The sequence below is a fragment of the Seriola dumerili genome, unplaced genomic scaffold, assembly GCF_002260705.1.
Source record: "Seriola dumerili isolate Sdu_G_001 unplaced genomic scaffold, Sdu_1.0 BDQW01000088.1, whole genome shotgun sequence".
Classification (NCBI taxonomy): Eukaryota; Metazoa; Chordata; class Actinopteri; order Carangiformes; family Carangidae; genus Seriola; species Seriola dumerili.
The window spans coordinates 4,093,181-4,120,311 of NW_019174343.1; the positions used below are offsets into that span (position 1 = coordinate 4,093,181).

Here is a 27,131-nt window from a genome sequence, read left to right on the forward strand (position 1 = left end):
CATTTACTTTGGAACTACAGTTTGTGAACTAACCCTAACCCTACCGTATTCCCACGCACAATGCACTCTCTGTATTACTCTGCAGATCAGCCGTTTGAGTCAGAAAGAGCTAAGTGTAGGTGCGCTTGTGCATAGGAATATGGTAGTTCAGTGGTTGAAAAAATGTAGTTCCAAAGAAAAGGGCTGTTCGATGGTGAAATAAAGCTGTGAAAATATTCACAATGAAGCGAACACTTGCTTGATTCTCCAAACTGGGAGCACACTAATCTGAATCCACTACAGGTAATACACTCAGTATAGATTAGTAACCCATATAACCCAACGTCAAATCACCTGAACTATCACTTCAAGTTAGTGGAAAAGACTGACATGATGAGAAACTGTCACTGTTCTGAACCCTACCTGCCTGGTTTGTCGTGATGTTGACCAGGGCGTACAGTGATGGCTCGTTGCTCAGGTGTGTCACCGCATTCATGGCCAGGATGCGGAAGGAGTAGTTGGTGTGGGCCACCAGGTTGAGCACCGTCACCCAGGGCTCCGTCAGCCCGGCCTGGCGGGGGACAAATCGAACTGCCGCAGACCCCAACCGCTCCACCATCCCACCTCCCCCGGCCCCGATGCTCGCCACTCCACCTGCTTTCCCTCCATTGCCAGTTCCCCCTGGCGAGGATGCGCAGTCCTCGCAGGGCCCTCCTTCCCCCGAGCATTTCTGACACAACACGCTGTACTGCAGGTCGCTGCGACCTCCGGTATCCAGAGGGCGATCCCACTCTAAGTTCACAGATGTCCCATTGACCGAGGAAATGACATTTACTGGAGCAGATGGAGGGCCTGGAGAAAAGAAAGATGGAGGTTTGAGTTCATTCACAGGTTTGATCGCCGTCTAAAAAAAAAAAATAAATAATTTATAAAAAATAAATAAATTGTGTTTTTCAGGCACAGATAAGTTCGGCACATCATTCCATGGTTGCTGTGGGTTGAGCGAGTTTATTCACATATGTCTTTGGACTGCTTTCAGGTGTTCTCGCCTGTGGGATTAGGTGATCTTGTGTACCGCGTGTTTGTGCTTACGGGAGCATGGAGCTGCTGGCGGGTCATCCGCTGCTCGATAGTAGTTGGAGTCGCAGGGGCAGGAGAGGGCGGCTCTGGTCTCTGAGTGGCTGTGTTGAGGACATTTACCACACAGGCCATCGCCCGCCACCGGCTTATAGAAACCCACCTCACAGGCTGCAGAGAGAGAGAGAGAGAGAGAGAGAGAGAGAGAGAGAGAGGGAGGGAGAGAGAGAATAAATAGAGTAAATAGAGAGCTTGCAGGGAAAGGCTCTGCACTCCCATAATCACTCAGACCATGATAAAATTGAGAGAGAGTGCAGCAAGAAAGGCATGAATCACCCTCCTATAGCAAGTTGTGCATATCAACGCTGCTTCAACTTTTTCAAAACTGTGTCATCTCCTCCAAAGCATTAATTTTAGGACATAGCCCCCCTCCCTCTCCTCCCCCCCTCTCTTCTAAATCTATGTATAATTACAGGCCTTGTAACCGTAGAGACTGCGGAGCAGGGGAGATGAAAGTCATACTTCTTTCTGCTTAGATTTGGGCTGAAAAGGCTCTGCACTGTTGATACTCCCAGTGAGACCATCAGAATCCAGACCGTGTTTCAACCTTATTCAGCTCCTCTGATACATATTCACTTTTAACTCTGCACTGATTAATAATGGAGGGGGCTCTGATAAATATATTCTCTTTCCAGGCGGTTAATAGGCTTCTGCTATGGTAAATGGGGCAGGGGTAAACCACGCATGCACTCGGAAAGCAGCGGCAGACACCAGCATGCTTGTGTTTGCTCTTCCTCACCATGTAATTTATGTGTGCTCCCCCCAAAATTGCTGTGTGTTAGTTTACAGATGCAATGTTTTCCTAACCTCTCTGTGTTAAGTTTATGGGAGACCATTTTAGGTGCTTAGACTTCAAAGGTGCTGAAAGAACCATGAAATTGGATAAAGCAACATGAGTGAAATTATAAAAGAGCAAATAGTTAAAATGTATTCTGGATTTAATGGCTCAGACATTTTTAGATGCATTTGGGAAGGAGTGAAATGTTCCCTTGCTTGTACCTGAAAAATACACGTGCTGCCACGTTCATCATGGCTGCACAGGAACACACACAGACACAGACACACACACACACACACGATGGATGTTCAACCATTTCACTATATTTGATGATATCCTCCATAACGATGTTTAATTTCAGTTTTTTGCAGTTGTTTCATTTTCAGGTAATATTCATTGGAACTGTAGCTGTAGTTTTAAAGGTCCCATATAGTATAAAGGTAGATGTCCATGTCTTCTTTGATCATAAAGCAGGTCTAGGTTCTATATTAATACTGTGAAAGTATCAAAGCCTCAGTCCACAGAGAAATGCACACAGCCTGTATTTAGAAACTGAGCCTTAAAACCAGCCGTCAGGACTTCTGGAACTTTGTGATGTCACAACAAAGCAGTCCCTGCTCTCTGCCATGCCCCAAGCCCCGCCCACCTGGACCCACCATCCAACCTTACCAGATTTTGTTTCTGTGAGTGTTTACCTGAAATCTGCTGTATTTTTTATTGGATCATTCAAAAAAACAGTCAGCCAATCAGAAGAGAGGCTCGGAGTCTCTTCTGATTGGCTCACCAACCTGTTGTTACTTGAGCTGTAGAGAGATGCATGAGAGAGAAACACAACTTGACTTCAAAATAAAACATAAGAAAAGTGTAAAGTAAGTGTGCAAAGGTTCACATTATCATTATTCCTGAAAGATCCACCACTCTCCACTGAATGGAGTAACTGCTTCTTAAATGATCCCTCACCGGTTTCCCACCTGTAAACACTGGCATTTGTTTATTTCAGTATGTCCAGAGATACCAGGAGGCAGGAGTCAGTCACTGCTTGCTTTCTCTGGCAGTAAGAAGTCAAGCCACATTATGCATAAGAAAATTCTCGGCACATAAATTTTAAATGGAAATGACAATAGAGAAGAAAGAAAAACATTAGGGATGGATAAAAACGCTGCATTCGTTGCCTTGAAAATTAAAATAAATTTTTAAAAAATGAGAATTTATTTTCATGTTTCAGTGGGCCTCTTTTTGATTACATGGTCTGAGGAAAAACAAACAAAAATCAAATAAAAGTTTAGTTAAGAATAGTTCTGATAAATAAATTAAAAAATAGTTTAAAATTTAAAATAGAAGACATTATGCAGTAAAAAAAAAGAGAACTGTGATAGTGAAATATTAACATAAATTCAGTAATACTTTACTTGCAAAATACAAAGGTGCTATTACTTTGATGGTTTTTTCTCATGCATGAAGACAGGTCAGTGTTTGACTCCACTTCACAGCTTTTCATGGACAGGTACAACATAGAGGAGAAGTCTAGGCCACCTGAATATCTCTAAGCATCAACTCAATTATTTAAGACTTTGAAAAACATCTCAAACGTTTTAGCGGCTTGTTGTTTTACACTTCTCCTGAACTCCTGTGGTCAAACATTCCCATCACTGCTTTCGTTTGGGATGTGACACAACTAGAAGCCACCACAAGCTACAAACAACACACCAATGGGCTGAGATACCATCAGTTTTCATCTGTTTATTATGGTAAAGCAGAACTGAAAGGCAAAGTCTACAGTGTTCAGCTACTCTGCAAAGAACACTATTCAATATATATTTACACAGCAACCCCATATTAGTTCAGTTCCTATTTTACTGTATCCTCTTACACAGTTACAGTTTCCAGTTAGGTTCCTTTAGTGTGACCTTCAATAGTTAAGTAAAAGTACCACACAATAACACTAACAAACCAACCAATCAGCAACCAGCAACTCCCTTAATTCTGCAAAGCAAAATAACTGTTTTCGTCATTAGAAAGGTGGTTTTGAGAGATCGATATGATAGCTATTTCTGGTTAAAGAAAGGATCTTACTCTTTCTCTGGATGTACTTTGATGCAAACAAATGCACCATTTGATTGCATCGCAGCAGCTGTTTAGCGGTGGCCATGTATTCTGTTCTTGGTCAAGAGCAGACCCTACCAATCATTTACACCCAAAAATATGGGAGAGCATGGCCCATGTTCACAGGTCCAGAGGTGATCCTTTGCAGGCTGTTTTCACATTCCTCTGTTGACAAGGTTTAAAGTTAGAATGAGACTGTCTTCCTGTAAAACCAGCCTATAGGTCGTTTGAGCAGCAGGTTATTATGAGCCATAGATACGTTTTGTTGCTAGATGACATCTAGTGGCCGTAGCAAGTATGACAGGAGCAAAGAGAAAAGTGTGGTGTCCATCTAAGGAGGAGGTTGTGGTGGATGAATGGGTCAACAAAACACAGGGATATGACAGGAGAGCAGTGTTCGATTCCCATGTGAAAGTAGCAGTTTATATTGTTTCTATTATCCATGACAAAGATTACTACATTGGTATTATTGTAACCATGACAACAAAGATTTTTTGTCAGATTTTTAGTGTTGAGGAAGTACTTATTTCATCCCAAGTGACAATCTATTCCTAAACCTAACCGAGCCATGACCATTACTATAGTAACCATGGCGAGGAACATAGGTATGCTGCTGTCGGTACAGTCTGCGTGTTTATTATTGTAACCATGACAACCAAGGTCCAGTACGCCTGCAGTTGTAGGGGCGCTATTTCAGGAGACACTCATGGGTCGTACCAGAGGGTTGAAAAAAAACGACCTGTATGGTTGTTGAGGTTGGAGGAGTGGTTGGAATGAACTGATGGACTTCAAGTTAGAGGTGTGCAGATATGAGTCCGAAATGTTGCAGTCATCATAGACCAACATGCGAATCATGACAGTGAAAAAGAACATGGTCACTTTTTAAATAATTTGAGATGCTCTAACTAAGACTTCAACACATTTGTGTTTGAACATTATTTCCGTCATTTATCATTCACCATATGATGCAGCACATCTCAGATGTCAGCACGGCTGCTGAAAATGACCTTTGACCTGTTTTCAGCCGTATTCACATAATAACATAAGATGTGGACCAGGCAGGACTGGCAGAGAGAGAGCATGATGCTTTGCTTCTTGTTCTGTGTTATGAGTGTGAGTGAGGGAGAGGCAGGGAGTAATATAGACTCAATATAATAACTGCCTCTGAGTTCATTTTAGTTATTGTATTTTTTGTGCAAACTTTTTAATGTAATATGTGGTGATGAAGAGACAAGCATTTGACTAATTTAGTGATATTTTCAAGTGACACTATGGAAAGCTTAGATATCCTTTTCAGTGGAGTGACACACAGTAACTTGGGAACGTGCTCAAAGCTTTGAAACCAGTAAAACATGATGGATTTAGCAGTTTGGGACGTGAGCCAGTAGGTGTAAGATGAGCAGGAGCTGGGGGGCAGCTTGCAGAAAAGGATTTACCAGCTCAGTTTCCTTCCAGTGTTTACCGAGGAATCGTGTGCTGAGACAAAAATTTCTGGATTTTATTTAGAGACATCGGGCTGACACGGCTTCAAACCTAGAGGGAATTGCAGTCTTAGCAGTGCACATTTCAGCTAAGACAATTTGAGCAACTTTACACTGAAGTCCGTGGCTTCTGGGGCTCTGCCAAGAAGTTGATTGAAGTTAAATTTGCTATTTTTAACAATGGAAACAAGTAAAACATCCAAAAAGAAGAAGAAGAGGAAGAAGAAGAAGAAGTAATTATCTGAATCACATGTATTTTGTAAATATATTTTGTAAATAGATGTATCTGCAAGTGACGGCGGCTTTGGAGCCATTTTGCTACCAGAGGCTACATCTCTGTCGTTCTTCTCCCCAAGTACAAGATATAAAATTGTCCAGTTTTTTCCCCACTTGGCTCTTCATAGTTACAGTCTTTAAAACTGGATCGTGACAAGGATGTGCTTTAGCATTAGCATTGCTCATTGCTATTAGCATCGGTTGGTAGGTAGCTTTACAAAGCCCAGCAATATAAAAGAAGATCATCTGAAGATAAGGGTGTGTAGACTTTCAACACAGGTCACACAACGGTCTGTTAATTTCTCCAGTTCCATCAGCACATATTATTAGCTTTCTTAGCTCTCTTCAAAGCCTATTAATATATGTTGATATTATAAACAGTAGGGTCCAAAAGTCTGAGACCACTCAGGAAGATAGAGAAGTTTATAATTAATGAGAAATTTATAAGAAAAACATATATAAGCATATAGACTTTTTATATATGTATGTTGTTTTAATAAACTATAAATTAAATATATATTGTCTATATATTTTATTTTATACCATATAAAAATTCATCATATAGATATTTTTAAGATACAAATTTTACTATTGGTGTTTAATATATGTTATAAACATATATCTTCACGTACCTAGAGGGTGTATATGCAGTATGTAATAATAATATATATTCCCTTATGGGTGGCATATATGACCACATCACTCTTGATGTCATATATTATATTTCTGTATAGGTAGATTCTGTAACTGTCGATTAAGGAGAAGGGGTAAGACTTTTTTTAGTTGCTCAGTGAACATTTTGTGTTGAAAACCCATTTTAGAAAAATATAATATTAGATGGACATTATTTTTTCATATCTTGTAATTTGTCCATAGGGCATCTGAAGATGGCCCTTTTTATAATGCTACATTCTCTTCTTAATTTCATTCAGCTGTCTACAGCACGACACTCACATGCTTTAGTATCTGCTATTACCAACTTAGTGTGAAATTAGTGTAAATGTCTGTAATCTGTAAGTGACATTAAGTACTGGGATATTGAGCCTTTAATTGATTTACATTTCCAGGGGTTAAAGCTCTAGCATTTAAAACTGTGAGAATTAGCTTCAGCCCTTCAAATGTCCTACGCACTACATAAACACACCAACACACAGACTTGTGTATATTTATATTTATATATATATATATATATATATATATATATATATACCCACACAAATACAATACACCATGTGTATCACTATAGATAAACAGACTGGGGCGATAGTGCTCTTCTCTTTCACTGTCAGGGCCCCCACAGGAGCCAGAAACTATTTCTATTTACAATATTTATCCCAGACTGTTCTCTTTTCCTCCTTTTTTTATCCCGTTAATCCCTCCATCCCTTGATGTTTTTTGTGAAGCCCCTGAGTTGAAAAGCAGGTCACGATAAACATCGGAACAGCTCGTTCATCAAGGAGAGAGGCAGCAAGCGCTTTGAAGTCTCTGACAGATTCACCAGGAGTTCTGCACACACTCACACTCACACTCACACACACACACACACACACACACATGCAAAGGTTATGGTAATGCTAAACATACACACAGGGTGTCTGCTGCAGCCACAGTAACCACATGCAACATGAATTCATCAACACACAGGTGAATATGCAAAGGGAAAGAGAAGGCGGTCTGTGTCAATGCCAGCTGTGATAACCTTTCACTTCTCCTCTGATGTGCTGCTCATTTGGTGCTCTGGAAAAATTAAGATGTAAATGGGTATAATAACATCTTCATCATCAGAAGAAGATTAAGAAGACTAACAAACTATGAGATGAATGTGGTCAATGAGAGGAATTACAGCTTTGGGATGTCGCTGGAAATATTGTATTGAAATTGGAAAAAAATTAAAAATGATAAAAATTCTCCCTTGTAGTATTCTAACATCAATTTATCACATCATTGTTCGAGAGATTAATACAGTCTGGTCATTTGATGAGAAATCAGCCTCTAACAGGCCCTGCTTGACATTTTCTGTTTTCTGAGACAAGAATCTAACACATTGCTTTACAGCATGAAACAGGAAGTGAGGGCTGCTCTTACAGCGCGAACCAAGCTTCGGTTTGGGATGTCACATTTCTTTATTGTGAGCAGGGTGAACTATGAAAGGCAAAAGCTCGGAAACCAGTAGTTTCGATTCATACCACCTACTGTACACTGACAGTGGGTTTATGTGAGTAACGTGAGCAATGAGGTTGCATCAGTTTCAGTGACATTCTGCAGGTGTAACACACTCATAACTCCTGCTGCTGCTGCTGCGGGTTGAAAACTACATTTGAACTATTTTACTTTGTTCATGCTGAGGAGGAACCATTGCCTTCCCCATTCTCAGAAAAGAATATGAAAGATACTATTGAGTTGCATTATGGGAACTATAGGGTCCACTGTTTTTGGACCTTGACCCATATGACGGACTAAAAGTTAAGATATTGCCGCCTCTGCTGCTTCGATTTTCACCATTCTTTGTTTTAATCCGTCTCTGGTGAGTCGCCCAGCTTTGTAGAAGAGCAATGCTAAATTGCTGATGTTTCCCTTTAAGGAAGGTGTCTGATGCAGGTTATACATTGAAACTCACAGCTATTCAGGCACTGAAAAACTTCTTCACTAGTTTTAATGTGCGCCTTCTACAATGTGCAGCAGTATATATGGAATATACAATATGCAATTAAATTAAATGTTGCACAGAACTCAGCATCAGCAGATAAAGTACTTTAAAGTTAGAATAATTGTTTGGGACAAAGCTGAATTATCATCACAGTGCACGGTGAAACTGTGGACAAAAGCCTCAGGTTCGCTGTCTTACATTGTTTACATTGTTGTAAACAATTGGATTAATTAAAAATTCCGCAATGTAGGTTTTAACCTCAAATGAACAATTGATCAATCAATTAAAGCAGGTCCTGCATCACCTTACGCTGTGGCATTGTCTCGTAGGAAAATGCTCCATCAGCACAATGAACACTATTACATGAGTTTAATCAAGTTGCCTCAAACTAACCAGCACACAGAAGACCTGGGACCAGCTAATGTTACAGCATAGTAGTACTGGTTGGCTTCTGGTTATTGAGCATATAATGAAAGGGTGAATCCAGCCATGGATTCAGCATCAAACTTCATTCCTTTACTCTCCATAACAAAACATACAAATGGCTCCTTTAAGACATATCTGAATCCAGCTGGGGACCTTTGCTGCATCTCATAACCCTCTGTCTCTATTTATTGTCTGCTGTCTAATAAAGATACAAATTCCAATAAATAATAACAATGGCAATTATAAGTTTAGACGTATATCTAAAATTATATGTGTAAGGTTTTAAAAGTAATTGGACACTTGACTACCAAATCTTTCTTGGGCAGCTGCGTCTCCTTTGAATGTTAGTTCGTGCACAAAAGAGCGCACATGTGGCTCAGAGATGATTGCAGATAGTTAGTTTGTCAAAATCAATAGTTGAAAAGCAGGTCAACACAGGAAAACTAGGCAACGTCAAACGGCGACTGTCTTGCGGGTGACAGGAAAGTCATTTGCATGGTGAAAAACCGCTTTGTGACCGCACAGTAAGTCAGGAATGCTTCAGATTTAATGCGCTGAAGAGCAAAGCCTGAAGAACAAAAAATAATGATGGTCTGGACTGTGTGTTTGGAGTATGAACAGAAAAAGTGTTGGAAATAAAAGGAGAGGTTCAGTTTGAAGAGACGCCTATTTTTTTGTTTGGGTCCCACTCCTTTAGGTAAACAGCTTACAGGATGTGTACTTTGGTGAAGGTGTGTACCTACAGGATGCATGTGTGTGTGTGTGTGTGTGTGTGTGTGTGTGTGTGTGTGTGTGTGTGTGTGTGTGTGTGTGTGTGTGTGTGTGTGTGTGTGTGCTCATGTGTGGTTGCTTGTGTGTTGCCCGACGTGTCAGTACCTGTCAATGGAGTGAACTCGCTACAAGAGAATTTGCATTACAATGAATCTTAATAGCCGTGTGCGGCATTGTGTGCTGACCTTGATTTATTCCCTGTATAAGTGGATAAATAAATACATTGGGAAAAAGGGGCGAGCTGGAGAAAACACATCATCGTCCCACGCGTGAGGAGACTGAGGGAGGAGCGGAGGGGAGCGAGGTCTTAAGTGCAACCTGGGTGGGCTTGTGAAAGCTCCGTGCAGTGTACAGCGCCGGCTTTGGGCCCACTCTGCTTCAAGGATGCCTTTTAGTAAATCTAGAAAACTGCAGCGAAATGAAAACAATAAATGCATTTCATCATGAAAACAAAAATAAGGACAGAAAAAGCAATCTACTTCTCTTCTGAAGAGACAAATTAAAAAACATTCAGGTTTTTTGGTTTGTTTAAAGTCCCCTAAAATGGTAAAAAGCAGTAAAGTAGGTTGAAAAATGCATAACCATAATAACCACGCCAAAAAGAAGGCTCGCTACCTGAAATGCATTTCCATCTTCTGATGGTTGTATGCTAACCAATTAACTATGCGCTGCTGTTTTGGGTCCATTAGTGATTTCTTAATGGCTTTCCAGGAAAGGTTCTGATTTCTTGGTCCATTTTCTTCTGTTTACCTAAAGGCTGACTCCTAAAAACAAAATCTCAACAAGTCAGTTTTCCTCTCAGACCAGCTCTGACATGTTTTAATGCTCCTAGCTTCTACTTAAATGTGCTTATCAGAAAGTGTGTTGCTTTGAGGTGTTGTGGCGATGTGGGTCCTAGAAGCCAGTTGTCTCCAGCTGTAGGGTCCAAGTCCAACGGTTTTGAGTCTTTTGTATTTAGAAATGTTTAATTGTGATAGCAATAGAAAACAACACAAATTAAATACAACATAAATTTGCCTAAATTATTATATCAATTGCTATAATTGCGATTTCAATAATAAAAGCAATTATATTAGAAATGGGTACAACTTAAAATAAAAGTACTCTTATAAAGGATTTATAAATGGTTTATAATTAGGTTATTAATCTGGTTGCTAACACTTAATAAATCATAAATAAACAAATTATAACATATTTCTCATGCATTGATGCAGGCTCACTATTTGGCAAGATCCAGTTAATGCTTACTACTCATTAATCTTACTAATTTAATATTTAATATTATTTATAACTGGCAAAAGGAGCCTTATTGTAAAGTGTGAAACACATCATCATTTATTGATGAGTTACCAGTTGATAGTTATAATAGTGAATAATAATAATAAAATGATAGTAGGATACTAGTAACTCTTTAATAAATGGTGATGTGTTTCACACTTTACAATAAACCTCCTTTTACCTCCGTGTATAAGATGCTTGGCTGTCACATGGCAATAGCACACTATGGAAATAAACCTGCACTTGTAAATGACCAAACCTGTTGCCAAGAAATGTCAGTATTGTATTCTGTACAGCGATTATGCAAAACCCCTCAGTGATTTGTGTTATTTTTAACATCCTATGGCAACATTTTATTGTTCAGCTCTCGCATTCTGCAGTATCTACACAAAGCAACTGCAGTGAGGTGAGGAGAAGACCGAGGTGATGGCAAATAAAGTACAGTGAAGTTTTGGTTAAGATAAAGCAACTAAAATATGGAAGCTGTAAAAACACTATAAGTAAAAACAAATCGAACAAAGAGATAATGTGAAAGACAATACTGTTACATTGTTACATTGTTATGGATGTCATGTATATGTATACTGTGCTATGAGAGGAAAATGAGAGCAAAAGGGGAAAAGCTCCGTTGCACCTCATCATGAGCACTAATGACACTGCTTTGTATTTAGTATTGACAACAGTGAAATGTTATATACCTCTTAACTTTGTTTTCTGTATCCAAATTTGATTTTAATGCGGCATGGAAATTTCATGACACAATGAAAAACATTTTGTTAAATTATTAAAGAGAAAAGTTCCTCTTTTAAAATAAGTTTTTCGCTTAATTATGACAGTATATGGGTACATACAACAGAATGATGTGTATTGTGTTTCACTTTATTTCTTTGTTTGATTTGTTGTTGAATTGAATTATCCAACATGGACATAAATCCTATAGGATACTTGCCTAAAATGATTGTTTAGAACAATTTAGAAAGATTTTTACATCTTTGCGGAAGTGATAAATGACTAATGGTGAAACTGTCTCTCCAGTGGGATTTGAGAACAGCCAGCAAAACTGGACAGAGAAGGCATGAAGATAAAAAATAATAGAAGAGACCATCGGCCAAGGTAGAGACGACACCAAGTCAAGACATCCATGAGACCGAGCCAAGCACGAGAGAATAGATAGAAACATGATGTTTCAGTTGTCTTTGTCTTTCATGGTGGGTTTTGCCAGTTGTATTATTTACCACTTCTTGTGTGCCACAGTATTCTGTCATTGAAAGACCAACTGGGTTTTAGAAAAACAAATATAGAATCTTTTATTACCTGATATACGAGTTACACCACTACCGTGTCGCATCAATCGGTAACAGAGCAGAAAAGCAGATATTTATTGATAACAAAGCTTTACAAATGTTTACTTTTACATTGATCTATAAACTTAATCCGTCAACAAAAGGAGATGTAAAACTTCCACGTGCTCCTTGACAACATATCCAGTTGTGATGTCCTAGACCTCGCGCAGCGTCGACCTTGCAAAGGAAGCGAGCGCACGCCAAAATCTAGTGACAAAGTTAGCCGAAGGCTCCTCAGCTGGTTCCCCAGGGAGCACATGAAGCCACTAACGAGTTCCTGAAGCTGTCTGAGTGATGGATGAACGCGTCGGTGAGATCAGCTGTGGAAATGGGACACTCACCATCCACATTGTCCCATCTCTTTCATTGCTAGTCCAGATTTTAACAGCTGGATTGTGGCTCCGCTACAGCCTACTAAACGAAGGTCTCGTCTCAATTTAAGGTGAGCCCGATTTACTCGGCATTATGTCCAGGTGCGTGGAGATAGATGACCTTGGGGACAGAATGGATGGGGCTGGTTAAAAATCCTTAAGGAAGGATAGATGAATGGGTTAGGCTTATGTGTGTTGGGGTCAGAGGACAAGAAAAACAGAAAGTCACTGCAAGTATTATTGGAGAAAAATCAAATAAAGAGCTGCGGTCAAATTGATATTAACATCCATCCATCCATTTTAAACTATATTATGATTTCTGTGTTAAAATACAAACAAAGAAAAGCTCTCTTTACAGTTTACAGAAAAACAAAAAATATTCCTATTCTGTGTGGCCAGCAGTTTGATACTGTACAGCAGTGTTTCCCTACCTGCGGTTAGGGCCCACCGGTCGGCTGCGCAGGTATTGCAATTGGGCTGAAAAATCATTTGCAGAACAGTACAATTTTGGTGAATTTATGTTTCTACATGTTTTATAACATATTTTACATATTTACATATATTTTTTTCTTTGCTTTTTCTCGTACCTATCACTGGCTAAGCCAATAATGGGAGCTTTTATGTCGTTGCTTGCTGGGCCACTTTGCCACCGGACCACATTGTGTGCTTCTTTGCTTTCTCAGTGTGATTGCCACGCTAACAGATCACATCCTTGGCAAAAAGTAGAATATCAAAATGGATAGCGGGTAGCAACAGGAAGAGTCAAAAGGAAAGAGAGTCAAGAGACAGATGATGAATCAAGTGATCACCCGCAAACAAAAATGAAAAATTGAGCTTCTTTTACATATTTCCCCAGCTTTCAGTTCAATCCTGAATGTTCGATTGTCGTCATTAAAATAAAAAGTGGTCTTAGAACACATCATTTGGCCTCTGTATTGTTTCGGGGTCGGATGTGGGCTGCCAAAAAAACTGTAAGTCTCCACTTTAGAGTAAATTCAGATAGGCCTACTTTTATGCATCTGCTAGAGAAAAATTATCAATGGAGGTTGAAATGTGCGAGTACAGCTGCAGCAGTGATACGAGATTAGACAGAAAACAAACTAGAAAATTGGTGAAAAAAAAAACATTTAGGATAGATATAAGACTCTTTTCCTGGTTGTAAAACACCAGAAACGTGTCAGCAGAGAAAACATTTATTAGACTGTAAAAAGGGAACAAGTGAGACCAAACACTAATAAAGCCTAAAGCCTAGTATTGAGCCACAGTTGGCCGCCTAACACCAAAGCCCCAACTGAGAAAAGATCACCTGGAGAAACATGGCACATTTTAAACTGTCCAAGTGAAAAAGCATTTGTTTATCTCACCGGGTGCCCGGGTTTCCTCTGGCAATATGATCAGAGCACTTTTTAAAAGTCATCCATCACATAATTAGCTAACCTTATTGTGAAACACTGTGTGAACAGGGAGAAAAAACATTATAGAAGCTGCTGACATTGCAGCACGGTTCTACTTAAAGTGTTTTCCAAATTCTTAATTAATATTGTTATTAATAAAAACTGTCCTTTCTCTGAGTGGGCAGGTGTTTGATTGACAACTGAGCAGAAAGGTCAGCTGTCAATCAAGAGAGGAAGTAAATCAACTTCAGGTAACTTTAGCCGACGCCAAGGGCAGCCAGTGTTGTGTTAGCAGTGGTGTTGAAAAAATAATCACCACACCATGACATCATTATAAACTGGCCAGTGCAGGTAAGATTTTAAGCCATTTAGTGTGCTACCAGCTAATTTGCTATCCAGTCTGCAAATGAAGGTTAGCGGTACTTTGACCTCGGTGGATGTTTGTTTTTCTTCAGCAGGAAAAAAATGCAACTTAAGTCGTGTTTCCATGCCAGGAAATAAGAAACAGTTAATGTGCGTTGCAGTTTTGTGTTGTGTGACCACTGTCTGGCTGGTCGTCACTGTTAGCCAATCACAGAACGGTGACAATTACTGCTTTTGTAGTTGAGTTGTATTCTACTGTCTGGTATTTGTTCAGTTACACATCACTTTGGACGCCACTAAATGTTTCTGGGGCAGCTGTGAGCTCACGTGTGGCTCAGAGTTGATTGAGATTTGCCATTTCGAACGAGGGTGACGCAGAGTGAAGAGGTGACCATGCAAACGAAGAAGGTAATACAGAGGCTCAGAAAAGCAAAAATCTAATCGTAAAATAGTTGGTTTGTCAAAATCAACAGTGGGTTATGTTCTTAAAAAACAGGTGCTCACTAGAAAACTAGAAAATGCCATAGAGCTGCTCGACCAAGCAGCATCTTGTGGGTGACAGGAAAATCATTTGCATGGTGAAGAAAAACCCCCTTTATGACTGTACAGCAAGTCAAGGTTGCCCTCCAGGAAGTGGGCGGTAATGTTTCCTTGTCAGTGATCAAGAGAAGACTTCATGACAGAACCGCAGAGGATTCAGCACAAGATACAAACCCCTGGTAAACAACAGACAAAGAAAGACCAGACTGCAGTTCACTAAAACAAAAAGAAAACCAGTCCTGGAACAAAGTTCTGGTCTGATGAAACAAAATCAACCTCTATCAAAAAGATGGAAAGAGTAGAAGCTTGGAGAAGAGAAGGAGCAGCTCATGACCCAAAGCCTCCAACTCATCTGTCAAACATGGTGCTGGTTCTGTTCTGGCTCATATCGCTGCCAAGTCGAACTGGCACATTATGAATGCATCAAGACTCACTGACACTGACATTTCATCATTCATCCAGACACTGATCCTAAACATACGGAGAAAGCAACCAAAGAGCTTTTCATGGTGAAGAGGTGGAAGATCCTCAGCTGGTCGAGTCAGTCAGCGGTTTCACAGAGACAGACTGCGACTATGACGTAGATAGAACAAACAGACAGACTTCAGATAGACGTCTAAATTCACCCGTTGCGCAAACATAGCTTAGTTCTTGACTATCTTTAGCCGGACTGTGGTACAATGAATTGTGGGTAAAATTGAGACTTTTTTTCAATATGAAAAAAAACGGCAGACCGAAGATCCGCATCCAGTGGCTCATCTCCATTTACCTCAGCAGGAAATGTTTGTCTCTTGGAAGAATTCAACAGTTACAAGAGTGAATGAAGAAGAAAAGTCAGATTTAAAAAGTCTTTCTCTTCTCTTTGCTCTCTCCATAACAGTGGTAGCAAACCACGAATTATGAGCCATGGTTTCCTGTTTTTTGTTGTTGGATGGTACTGGTCAGCGCAGGTGTCAGTGATTGTTACCATGGTAACATTAGTAGACCTGAGTTAGCCTGGGAGTAAGGTGTCTAATGTTTTTGTATTTATATTTAGTCCGTCTCTATTTTTGTTACAGTCTGACTTACATCGGACCAACACTACAGACCAGTCTGAGATGTCTTTGTGAAACTGGCCCCCTGGTCTGAGCTCCACCTACTGAAAACCAGACTGAAGACAGAAAGAGTCCACAACAAGCAAGAGCTGAAGGAGGCTGCAGGATGTACCGCTGTAGTTCAGAGCCCAAAAAAAGAGCAGTGTTTCAGTGATCAGTAACGCCTGAGTCGTTACTGTTTGCATGAAATTTCAGTTGGACATTTCAGAATATTCTCCTGTATATGTAGGTAGATGTGAGTCATGTGCTTTTGTTTATCTATATTTCTTCAACACAGATATCTGTAGGCGGAGATGCTATATTTCATGGCAGGATTGATTCCTCCAAGCAGACAGCATTTCTGTCACCTGTCAGCACCGTATACATTCCTGCCTCTCCCTGCCTCTCTGTTGGCCTCCCTGCTGGGTTCAAATCAATTCCATCAATGAAGCCATCACAAAGGGAACATTATCGCAGTGTTTTCCTGTGAAAAAGGCCTGGTAATTACAAATCAAACGAGACAAATACATCCCGGTTAATGAGCGTTAAACGGATGTTAATTATCCGATTGAATGGCTGTCACCATTAAACTGCGCCTGATGGAAGGAGTGAGAGGAGGAGAAGAGGAGGGGAGGAGAGCGGGGGAGAGAGGGTTGGGAAGGGCTCAACAAAAAAAGAAAAAAGATGGGCATTCTGAAAGGCATATTAGCAGCAGACTGAGAAGATCAGACAGTGTGAAGCGTGTGTGTCGTAAATGCGAGCGAAAAAGGGAAAAGGCCTGGGGAGAAGCGGGGGAGGGGTGTGGGGGTGGGAAGTGGGGGGGGGCGACGGATAAACTTTTCACTTTTTCCGACATTAGCGATTGCTGCAGTGCATCAGAGGGGAAATTAATCAACTGTTTTTGATTATTTATATATTTGAAAAGGACAACGTGTGCCGAGGAGAGAGACGAACAGAGGCAGGAGTCACACTGTGCTAATATGGTCACAGCTAGTCCACCAGGAAGCTGCAGTCATAACATATCCGTCTGAGAGGGATCAAAAAAAAAAAAAAGAGAAAAAGTTCACACACTTCACATTCAAAACAAGGAACAAGTTCTCTCATTCTCCTCTGATTCATCAAGCAGCTCACATAGCAAAGAGGGAAGCTACGTTTGGATTAGGAAGTACAGACAGAACAACTTTGGAACAAGTGTTTTGAGATGAAACGTGTGTTCGAGCAGAGGTCTGGTCAAATAATAATTCAGAACAGGATATAGTAAAAATTCCTGTCATGAAGGGAGGACGCACATCAGGAAGACAACATAAACAGATGAAGGGAATAACACTGAGAGCCGAGCGGTGCTTCCACAAAGAGAAGCAACACTTTGGATGCTTTGATGAACCTTTGAGACGTGTGCCTGTGAGTTTCCCACTGCTCCTGGTCAAAAGGACAAATGAGTTTCATGGTGTTGCTTTGGCTCCATCACCATTAGGAAGCTAAATATATAACCATCACCATATACAGTACTTAACATTGTTTTCTGCGTCACAGGCGCAATAAAAAGGCAGCTCTGTAATCTAAAGATATGATTTCATTTCATCCTTCTGGTTAAATCTTTTTGTTTCTTCTAAAATCAGGAGTCCTCCAAGTCCTGGGAATATAATATCATCACTGCAATGTGAATTATACAGAGATAAACTGGTTAAAGAAAATGTATGTAAAATCATCATTTAAAGATTGCAGGAGGAAAGTGTAGTCTTTATTTTTCCCTCATATGAATTTTTAAATGAGGATTTCAACATTTAATAAATAAAAGAAAGCATGACTGCACTGCTTAAAAGTGGTGATAAACTATACACAAATTCCTGTCAAATTCTTAAATGCAAAAAAGTAAATAGTAGCACAGTAATAATAAAAATTTTAAATTTCATAAAGCGTTTAACTTGATCTCCCAACAAGATTTTAAATCCATATTATCAATTCTGGGCAACTGAGCCCCTGAGGCCCCAAACGTTCAGGGTCCGCTGGTCATTTGTGATAATTTGTTTAATGTCAGATTTGTTTGGTATTGTATGTACCACTAAAGAGCTGTATAAACTGAAATTAGAAGTATTTGACCTCATCTTGAAGCCCTATCTTGACATTGTGTAAAAGCTTTTTTGTCTCAGATGATGTTTTGATTAGATGGTCAGTATATTCCTACATAAATTTCTATTCAGTCAAATTAACACAAACTAAGTAACACACAACAAAGGTGTGGCAAGATAATATTCCTGGTTTGATATAATGAAATGTAAAACATAATAAAGCTGTGTAATCTGCTGTGTGTTTGGTAATTCCTCTGTGCCATAGAGCTCCACTGTTTCCAAAAACTATTAAAAACACATCAGTGAGCCACACTGATACACTGAGTGACACGTTCATTCATTACCATGAACACACACACTAGTTTATTTTGACTCAGTCCCACACACACTGCCGTGCTGCTGAAAACACTCTCTAGAGCACCAAATGTATCCACAGTTGAAAATAGTCCCTAACAAATGCTCCATTTCCTGCTATTGGGGTAACAAACTGCAGTGCCCAGCTGTGAGGAAATTACTGAGCCTTTTTATAAAAATGAAACTTATAGCTGTGACCAGTTTGTTATGATTTACATCTTCATGTGCTGAGGGCCCCATACCCGCCAGGAGAGCCTGGATATTGAGAGGTGGACGAACACAATGTTGATCATAAAGCAGGTGTAGGTTCTATATGAATTCTGTGAAAGTATCAAAGCCTCAGTCCACAGAGAAATGCACACAGCCTGTATTCAGACACTGAGCCTTAAAATGACCCATCAGGACTTCTGGAACTTTGCGCTCTCAGCCACGGCCCAAGCCCCACCCCAAGCCCCGCCCCCTCGGACCCACCACCCAACCTTGCAGGATTTGGTTTCTCTGAGTGTTTACCTGAAATCTGTTATATTTTTATTGGATCACTCAGAAAACAGCCAATCAGAAGAGAGACCCAGAGCCTCCTCTCTTCTGATTGGCTCATTGACCTGTTGTTACTAGAGCTATAGAGAGAAGCCTGAGAGAGGAGATGTAAAACTACATTGAGACCACAAATATATCTTCTTATGGATCAACACTTCAAATAAAACACAGGAAGAGAGGAAAATATGCGAACAACAGAGAACATACACTGTATGAGACTGTAAGAACAGAGGAGTGTCACTAATGGTCCACCTCTCAATTTTTGTTCCTGGGCCCCTAGCAGGTTATTCCAGTCCAGGATGCAGCAGAAAATTATGACAAATACCAATGTTGTGTTTTTTCAACTCTAATTTTGGCACATTTAAATGAGCATAAACAGCTAAAGTGTAATGTTTCCAATAAAAAAGATTTTGACTTGGAATTTAGAACCTGTGTCACATTCAAATGTAATCACCAGAGTTTATAAGGGCATCCTCAGGTTTTCAATAAGAAGTGACCTAAACCAATATATTTAACATATTTCTATAGTCTCAGTTTTATTTATGCAAGCAATCAACTGACTTTGATTGACGTCTCTCTAACAACTGCTCCCCCTATTTGAAATGCCAACATCATTACAATTCTTGACACACACACACACACACACACACACACACACACACACACACACACACACACACACACACACACACACACACACACACATTCAACCATCCACATCCATACAAACTCCACTCCCTTCGGCGGAGGCCTGGAAGAGGGAGAAGTAAATGACAGCGCCCTGTGTGCACATCAGTTTAACTCAACAAGAAGTCAGGGCAGAAAATCATTTGAAGAAGTCCCGCAGTCCCTTCAGACGGAGGCTGCCAGCTTCTCAGTGATCTGCTATCATGTTGCCTGTCTCTTTACTGTCAGCACTAATAGCTCTTAGACACTGGACTGGGACATGGGTGGCTACTGCAGACCAAGGGTGGCACACACTCAATCAATAATTTACCCAGCAGCTCTCGGCCTTTTGTGCGTGTGTTTTCTGTCCTGAATTAAGCATTCATATGGTCTGCACATAAGAGGATTTGTTTGTGAGAGTGCGCCTTTGTGGAGCTGCTAGCATGGGTAAGCAAGCATGTGCATGAGAGTGTGTGTGTGTGAGTGTGTGTGTGTGTGTGTGTGTGTGTGTCAGCAAAGTTGCTTTGTGTACTGATGTGTAGCCCTCTGCACCTGCTGTGGAGATAGGGCTCCGGCCAATCACAACAAAGATTGGAGGGAAGTTTGAGTGACACAACAGTGCTGTGTCTGGCTGAGATATGATTCATTCTGTTATCGCTCTCTCTCTCTCTCTCTCACACACACACACACACACACACACACACACACACACACACACACACACACACACCACAGTCCTAATGGCTTAGCAGCATTAAAATGTTTAATAATACCATCTCTTCTCATTCTGTCTCCTCTTTCCTTTCCTCCTCTCATTTCCTCTCATCTTATCCCTCCTTTCATCATTTCCTCCTCTGCTCCCCACTTTCTTTTCCTCCTGCTCTCCTTTCCTCTGTTTCCTCTCCTCCTCTCATTTCCTCTCATCTTCTTTCCTTCCAGAATTTCCTCCACTCTTCCCCTCTGTCTTATCTTTTGTTTTTTCCTTATACCCTCCTCTCCTGTACTGTTTCCTTTCATCATTTCCTTCTCTCCTCTTTAACTGTCCTCCTTTCCTTCTCTCTCCCCTCCTCTCATCTTCTCCCTTCAGTCCTTGCTTCCTTTCCTTCTCTCTTCATTCCCTCCTTCATCTGCTCTCCTTCCTCTCTTTCCCGTTCTCCTCTCCTCTCTACTGTCCTCCTCTCCTGACTGACCAATCAAAATCCTTGGTCATCCACCAACAACGACCAACCAGACACCCACACGCACACACACACACACACACGCACACACACACAAAAAAAAACTAATTAGTCTTGGCAACAACAAATCCCTCAGCACTGATGCTCACACACTCTAACAAACAGATGTAAACTGCTTACACATTTTAAGTGACAAACACACATTTGGACACACAAACATTTGCGCATTAACACACATGCTCCCGCAGCAGCTCTGATCGCTCTGGTTTTGTGCTTTTGTAAGGTTTTTGCTCAGCCACATCAGTATAGTTGTTGCTGCTCTGTGGCAGCGATGGAGTCATGTGTGTGTTTCTGTGTGTACACAGTTTGGACATGAATGGTAAGGAGACCGTCCAAGGTTATCATGATGTTGAATTGAGACATTTCAATTAGCTCTGCTATTCGCTGCACTGTATTTATCTGATGACTCCAGTTTATTACAATTTGGGTTTTATTTTCATACTTTCATTCTCATCAGTTATGATAATAATGTATTCAAACAAAATTGCTGAAACCTGGGAGTATGCTGACATGACTATAATGAAGTCCAACAGGATGGACTTCCAACAGTGGGGGTTGGAGTGGGGCCAAGTGGCAACCCCCATGGCTGAAAAATGAAGCCAACATGGAGGTGACTGCAGTTCCCCTAATGACCACTAGAGTCTGGCTCCAACAGTGAGTCAGTCCCCATAGACTCCCATGTTAAAATGTCCAACTTTACAGCAGAAATAAACATGTTTACAGCCTGGAACAAGAACAGTTTGGCCTCTATAGCTAATTTCCTCCTTCATGACAACTGTAGGGGGGGTGAATTTTTATACAACTCACCTGTTTACATTTTATTGAGGTTTAAAGTTATGCACAAAGCGGGCGTGGTGTCTTTGAATGACAAGTGGGTGAGTGTATGCTTGCTACAAACCAGCATACACCAAAGTCTTGGCTCCACACACCACATCCCACCTCTTTGCCCATTTTTGGATAAGCTAGACGTTAGGGGTGGAGTCAGGTGCTGCCAAGATGGCGACAGTGCCTGCCGGCTGGTTTGCTCGCCTGACCCTCCTCTGTTATGTGACAGGGAAATTAAGCTGCCATCAGCACTGATGACGTGTCTTCCTTCCTCAGTCGCCATTTTCACATGATTCAAAATAGGTTGATAGCCCCTCCCCTTCTGCTACGTAGCCAACATAGTGCCCGTTGAGGGTAAGATGTATCCAACCGGGTACTTATAGTGCAGTGCATAGTGCCACCATACTTGTCAATATGTGTAAGTATGCAAATATGCAAATTGAGACACATCAATAGTGTTAATGCTAACTGATTTTTTTTCCCATGATGATTCCATAACCTCAACTACATGTTTATTATTGTTACTGCTACACTTGTATTACTGTTACCATGACGACAAAGGTCTGGTATATCTACCATTGGTACACTACCGTGGATCGTATCCGAAGGTAAAGAAAAATGACCTACAGAATACAACAAAACTGGGTACACCCCTGATTAATATCCCTACAATGTTAAATGATTCAAAAATATACAGTCTTACAATAAGAGTTGTATTAATAGAGCATCAGTGGCTAATGAACAGAAGCTGAAACACAGTTGCTGCAGTGGTTGAGAGGTACAGGAAGAGTCATACTACCAATCACAGAAGGTGCCAGTGGTCGTCCTTGTAAATGACGCCAATTCACTATAAAAGTTTAGTGAAAAACCGACAGGTAAGTTCTTCTGACATGTCAGGTTAATTGGTGTGTTTCAAAGTCTTGTTTCAGTGACGGGTCAGACAGTGTGAAGGACATCGCATGAGGTCAACCTCTACGAACTGCGTACAAGAAGAAAATAGTTACTTACAAATCAACAAAATCTGCAAGATGAAACTTTGTCAAAGGACATGTAAAGAGGCCTGATGAAGGTTGGCTGCATGTTCTTTGGTCAGATGAAATCAAAATGAATTTGTTTGCCATGGACGAACACAATGATTGCACAGTGCCAACTGTGAAAAACGGAGGCAGGACTACATGAGTGAAAAAGATATAGGGGAGATGACATTTATAGATGGTACTAAGAATGCAAGATGGCTCCCAGTCTCAAGAATGTTGGCAAGAGAGAAAGTTTTCAACACGACAATGATCTCAAACACTGTCAAACTCACACGAAAGTTTTTAAAGAAGATAAAAGTGAAAACTGACCTGGCCAATTATGACCAATATCCAATAGAACACGTTTGGAGTATTTTAAAGCAGAAGGTAGAGGAACAAAGCCCCTCCCAGAAAAAGAATCATCTGTGATCAATGGAAAAATTCTTCACAGATCTGTGCAGGACTGGTATCTGGGGCTAAGTCCAGGAGGAATGAATCTGTCGTCAGAAATAAAGGCGGACATAAAAAATGTAAAAAAAAATAAATAAAAGAATGGAATGTCAATAATTGGGTCTCATGACTTTTGTTGCAGTTGGTTCTTAAATATGAACTTTTCATTATGGTTTAATTGGTCTGACTCAACAGATGTAGGCTGTGGGTATAAAACCTGCCATTGGGCGCCTATTCAAGGTGACATTTTCCTCCATTTACACTTCCCCTGCATGTTACCGTTTTCAAAATCCTCTTCACTACAGGAAACAACAACAACCTCCGAGCTGCAACCTACACACTGGAAATGATGAAGATCTGGATAATGTGCAGTCACACAGTCTTTGCTTCTTTTTTAGGCGTTTTCTTTGCGGGGAATCAGTCATTCTAATGACAAATGTAGTGCAAATGTTCCCCCAAAACATGTTCCCCAAACACTATTTTGCAGGGACACTGTCGCTTCATCCTGGAAATGCAAACAAGCCAGAGCATTTCTTTCCCACAGAATGATAATGGGTGTAGCCAGACCATTCTCCAGCGCTGACACAGCGATGTGGAGATAGGTCTGGCTATGCAAAACTAACAATTAATTAGTCAAGCATTTCTGTTTTTCAGATGAATTGACTTCATTCTCGGGATTTAGGTGATATTGACCAGGAGTGTACAGTTTTGTATGTGTATGGTTATTTACTTGTTGACAGGTAAGGATGAAAAAAAATGTTAAGGCTAAATACTATACAAATAGGCTCAAAATTGAAGCATTCTTCAGCTTTTTTGGTTAATTACCTGTATAACATTTCTTGTAGCTCTCTCTGTGGTTTGGTCTTGGGTTATTTTTCACCCTCTCTCTTAGTTTTCTAATTCAAATCAGTGCATCTAATCTGGGTTTAGTTAAACATGTTTGACTTCTTGTGTGACATCATTTAATCATGTCTCTGTATTACCAAATTAATGTAAGATGCTTATTTTGAGGATTTCCTAATTTCTCAGGTTTATTAAGAAAATTGGAATAATTGAAGTAATGGTAACTACAGCACAGAGACAGTACATATATATTCTGTTCCTTAATTTAGATGGGAGCTACATAATCCACTTTGCCTGTAAAGTTGGTGATGGTTAGGACTGGCGGAGTGATGTTATGTAAGGCAGTGAGGTGTTCAGTTGTCCTTGGTGTCAGTGGTGGCCAGTGTACTCTTTCATGCTACAGTCTGCTGGGGCAGCAGCATGTCTGACATGAACACAAAGAGACAGGACAAGCTGGTCAAAAAGGCTGGGTCTGTGTTTGGCAGGAGTCTGGACTTACTCAGGACTGTTGTGGAGATATGCATGCAATTTAAGATGGAGGCCATCTTGGACAATACCAACCATCCTCTCCACAACAGCTACAGCTGCAGCAAACGTCTCATCTCACTGCGCTGCAGAACAGAGAGGTTCAGGAGATCCTTTGTTCCCACTGCCATCAAGCTATACAACACCTCAGCAGGAAGTGGACTAATCTAATTATTATTGTTTACTTTTTATTATTATTATTATTATTATTATTATTATTATCAACAATGATCTAATGAACACATGAATTTCCCCTAGGGGATAAATAAAGTATCTATCTATCTATCTATCTATCTATCTATCTATCTATCTATTTAACTATCTATCTACTGTGGAAATGGACATTGAAGTAGATCAAGTTATCCAGATGAAGTTGTCCCCATGTCGTTGCTCTACACACGACCCACATGTAGATTGATTGAGTAAGAAGCAAGTTTATAGTTAGCACTAAGAGTAACCAGTAACTTATTACAAAATCCAAATCCAAAAAAATCCACTTCACAATACATTTACTTCAATAGAAAAAAAATTATTACTTTCCTCAGAGTTCAAAAACAGTTGAGACAAATCTCTGGTGAAATAGTGTCAGAGGATTCAAACCGGAGTGTGTGTGTGTGAGTTTGTGTCACATATGTTTGTGTGAATGTGTGTGTGCGCTCACACACCGGGCAGCTTTCCCTCCCCGAGGCTGTGAGTGCGGGTGTGTTTCTGGAGACTCGGTGTCATTTGCCTCCAAACAGTAACAATGTTGTTGATCAGCAGTTGTTTGCAAACCGCCAGGAGGATGGAACTAATTTGATCACTCGCTATTCCCCCGTCTCTCCCTCTCTGGAGACCGTTTCAATTTGAGCTCTGTATACGTTCTCGATAGCGGCTCGCCACAAGTTGATTCTGACAGCAATTATGAATATTGTGTTCCACTCAAGTGGTTGTGAGCCGGGGAATAATGAAGTTCTCACCAAATCATCTGTTCCCCAAATCACTTAACTGCATCTTCATTAGGAACTAGGAAATCATAGTGGGACTCGACTAGCAGCTACATGGTGGTTGCTACATGACAACAAATTAGATTTATGGGCTTAATTTCACCTTAAAATCCCAAACCCGTCCTAAATCACTGGATTATAAACACGGCTGCATGTACACGGTCTTTCATGATGGTTCCCTTTTTTTTTTTTTTTATATATCAAAATCATTGATAGTTGACATTTTCTCCTAGCACTGACTTGCCTGATTTGCCCATTTTAGAGCTAACACTTGCCATTTGACTTGTCAGCCCTGAAGCCTCTAAAACAAACAGCATGTTGCCACATCTCTCCAGTTATTACATTGAATATTCATTTTACATCACCTCTTACTCTTTAAATGACAGTTCAGTCGCTGCCGTCGTGCGTTTCAACTGTCACTTCAGATATCAGATTTCAGTGCTTACTCATTAAAGGATATTTCCACTGCTGTCGTGGCTCAGACATCCACCGACATTTCAGCTGCCGTCTCCAGCTGACCGTTCACCCTCGATTACCTCTTACGCTTCAACTGTAGTTCAACTACTGTCACTGTTTATATACTGACTGACAACTCAACTGCTCTCATTTAACAATGAGGAGATGTTAATGAATCTATGGCAAGTACTGCTACCTTCAAAATGTTCACAGGCATTCCATTGTCACTCTCACAGCACTTGGTTAAGGTTAGGGAAGGTCTGGTTTTACTACAGAAAACATTAATGGGGATTTCATACACAACTAATTTATTTTCATGTAACCAAAGCCACCATCTTTTCCTAAACTTGACCACAGTGCTTTTGTTGCTTAAAGAACTGTGGAGGTGAGACCAGGGGCCAGTTTCACAAAGAAACACTTGGCTCTAGCTTAAATATAACAGAGAGTCAGACTTCAGATAGACTGAGTCTAAATTCATCTGTTGCACCAATCAGTTTAGTTCTTGGCTCTTGTGTGTTTATACTTGCAATTTTCAGTCCATCCATTAGCTCAACAGATTAATTGGTTAGTGGATAAAATGTCCATACCCATCACAATTTCCCATAAGCCAGGTGAACCACCTTTTTTGAATGCCTGTGCAACGTTTCAATATCCAGTCATAGAAAACAGAGAAAAGTAGCAAGTACAAGTGAATCTTTTGCATTTACCCCTGAGGAATTACTAGAATATAGTTGTAATAGTTATTGATTCATTTTCTGTTAACTGACAAACTGATTAATATTTCAGCAATTGATATGTTTTTGACATTTTAAGAATGAAGAACATTACTTGTGTAATAATTTAGAAACATAGATGATCCTAACAGAATCATTAAAGGACCAAAACATTTTTAAACAATTTAAGGAAAAAATCCTCCATCATTTCAAGGGCAGACAAAATGAACTGTATCAAGTATTTAATAAAAATAACAACATTGGTCATATATATATATATACATCATATATACATCATATATATATACTATACTGTATATATATATATACACTATATATATATATGATTATGATGTATATCATCAAATAGTGTGCAAGGAAGCTGTTACACCCCCTTTTCCAGAACTGAGTGTCAGCTATTCTCACCTGTCTGGACCTCAGGGACCTCGGGCCAATGAGAATACTTCACCCTGTCAGAAAACCACCACGCACA

At 40.2% G+C, this 27,131-nt stretch overlaps 1 protein-coding gene across 1 annotated transcript in view; it reads right to left on the minus strand.

The window, feature by feature from the left end:
* The window catches only part of epha8 (EPH receptor A8), a 125,815-nt gene that overhangs the window by 28,988 nt on the left and 69,696 nt on the right, over window positions 1-27,131 (minus strand). Inside the window, exons 7-8 of the mRNA XM_022744817.1 lie at window positions 1,072-1,227; window positions 403-831 (exon numbers count right to left, since the gene is read on the minus strand). Of these exons, the coding sequence (XP_022600538.1) occupies window positions 403-831; window positions 1,072-1,227 (585 nt within the window). The remainder of the gene's footprint in view (window positions 1-402; window positions 832-1,071; window positions 1,228-27,131) is intronic.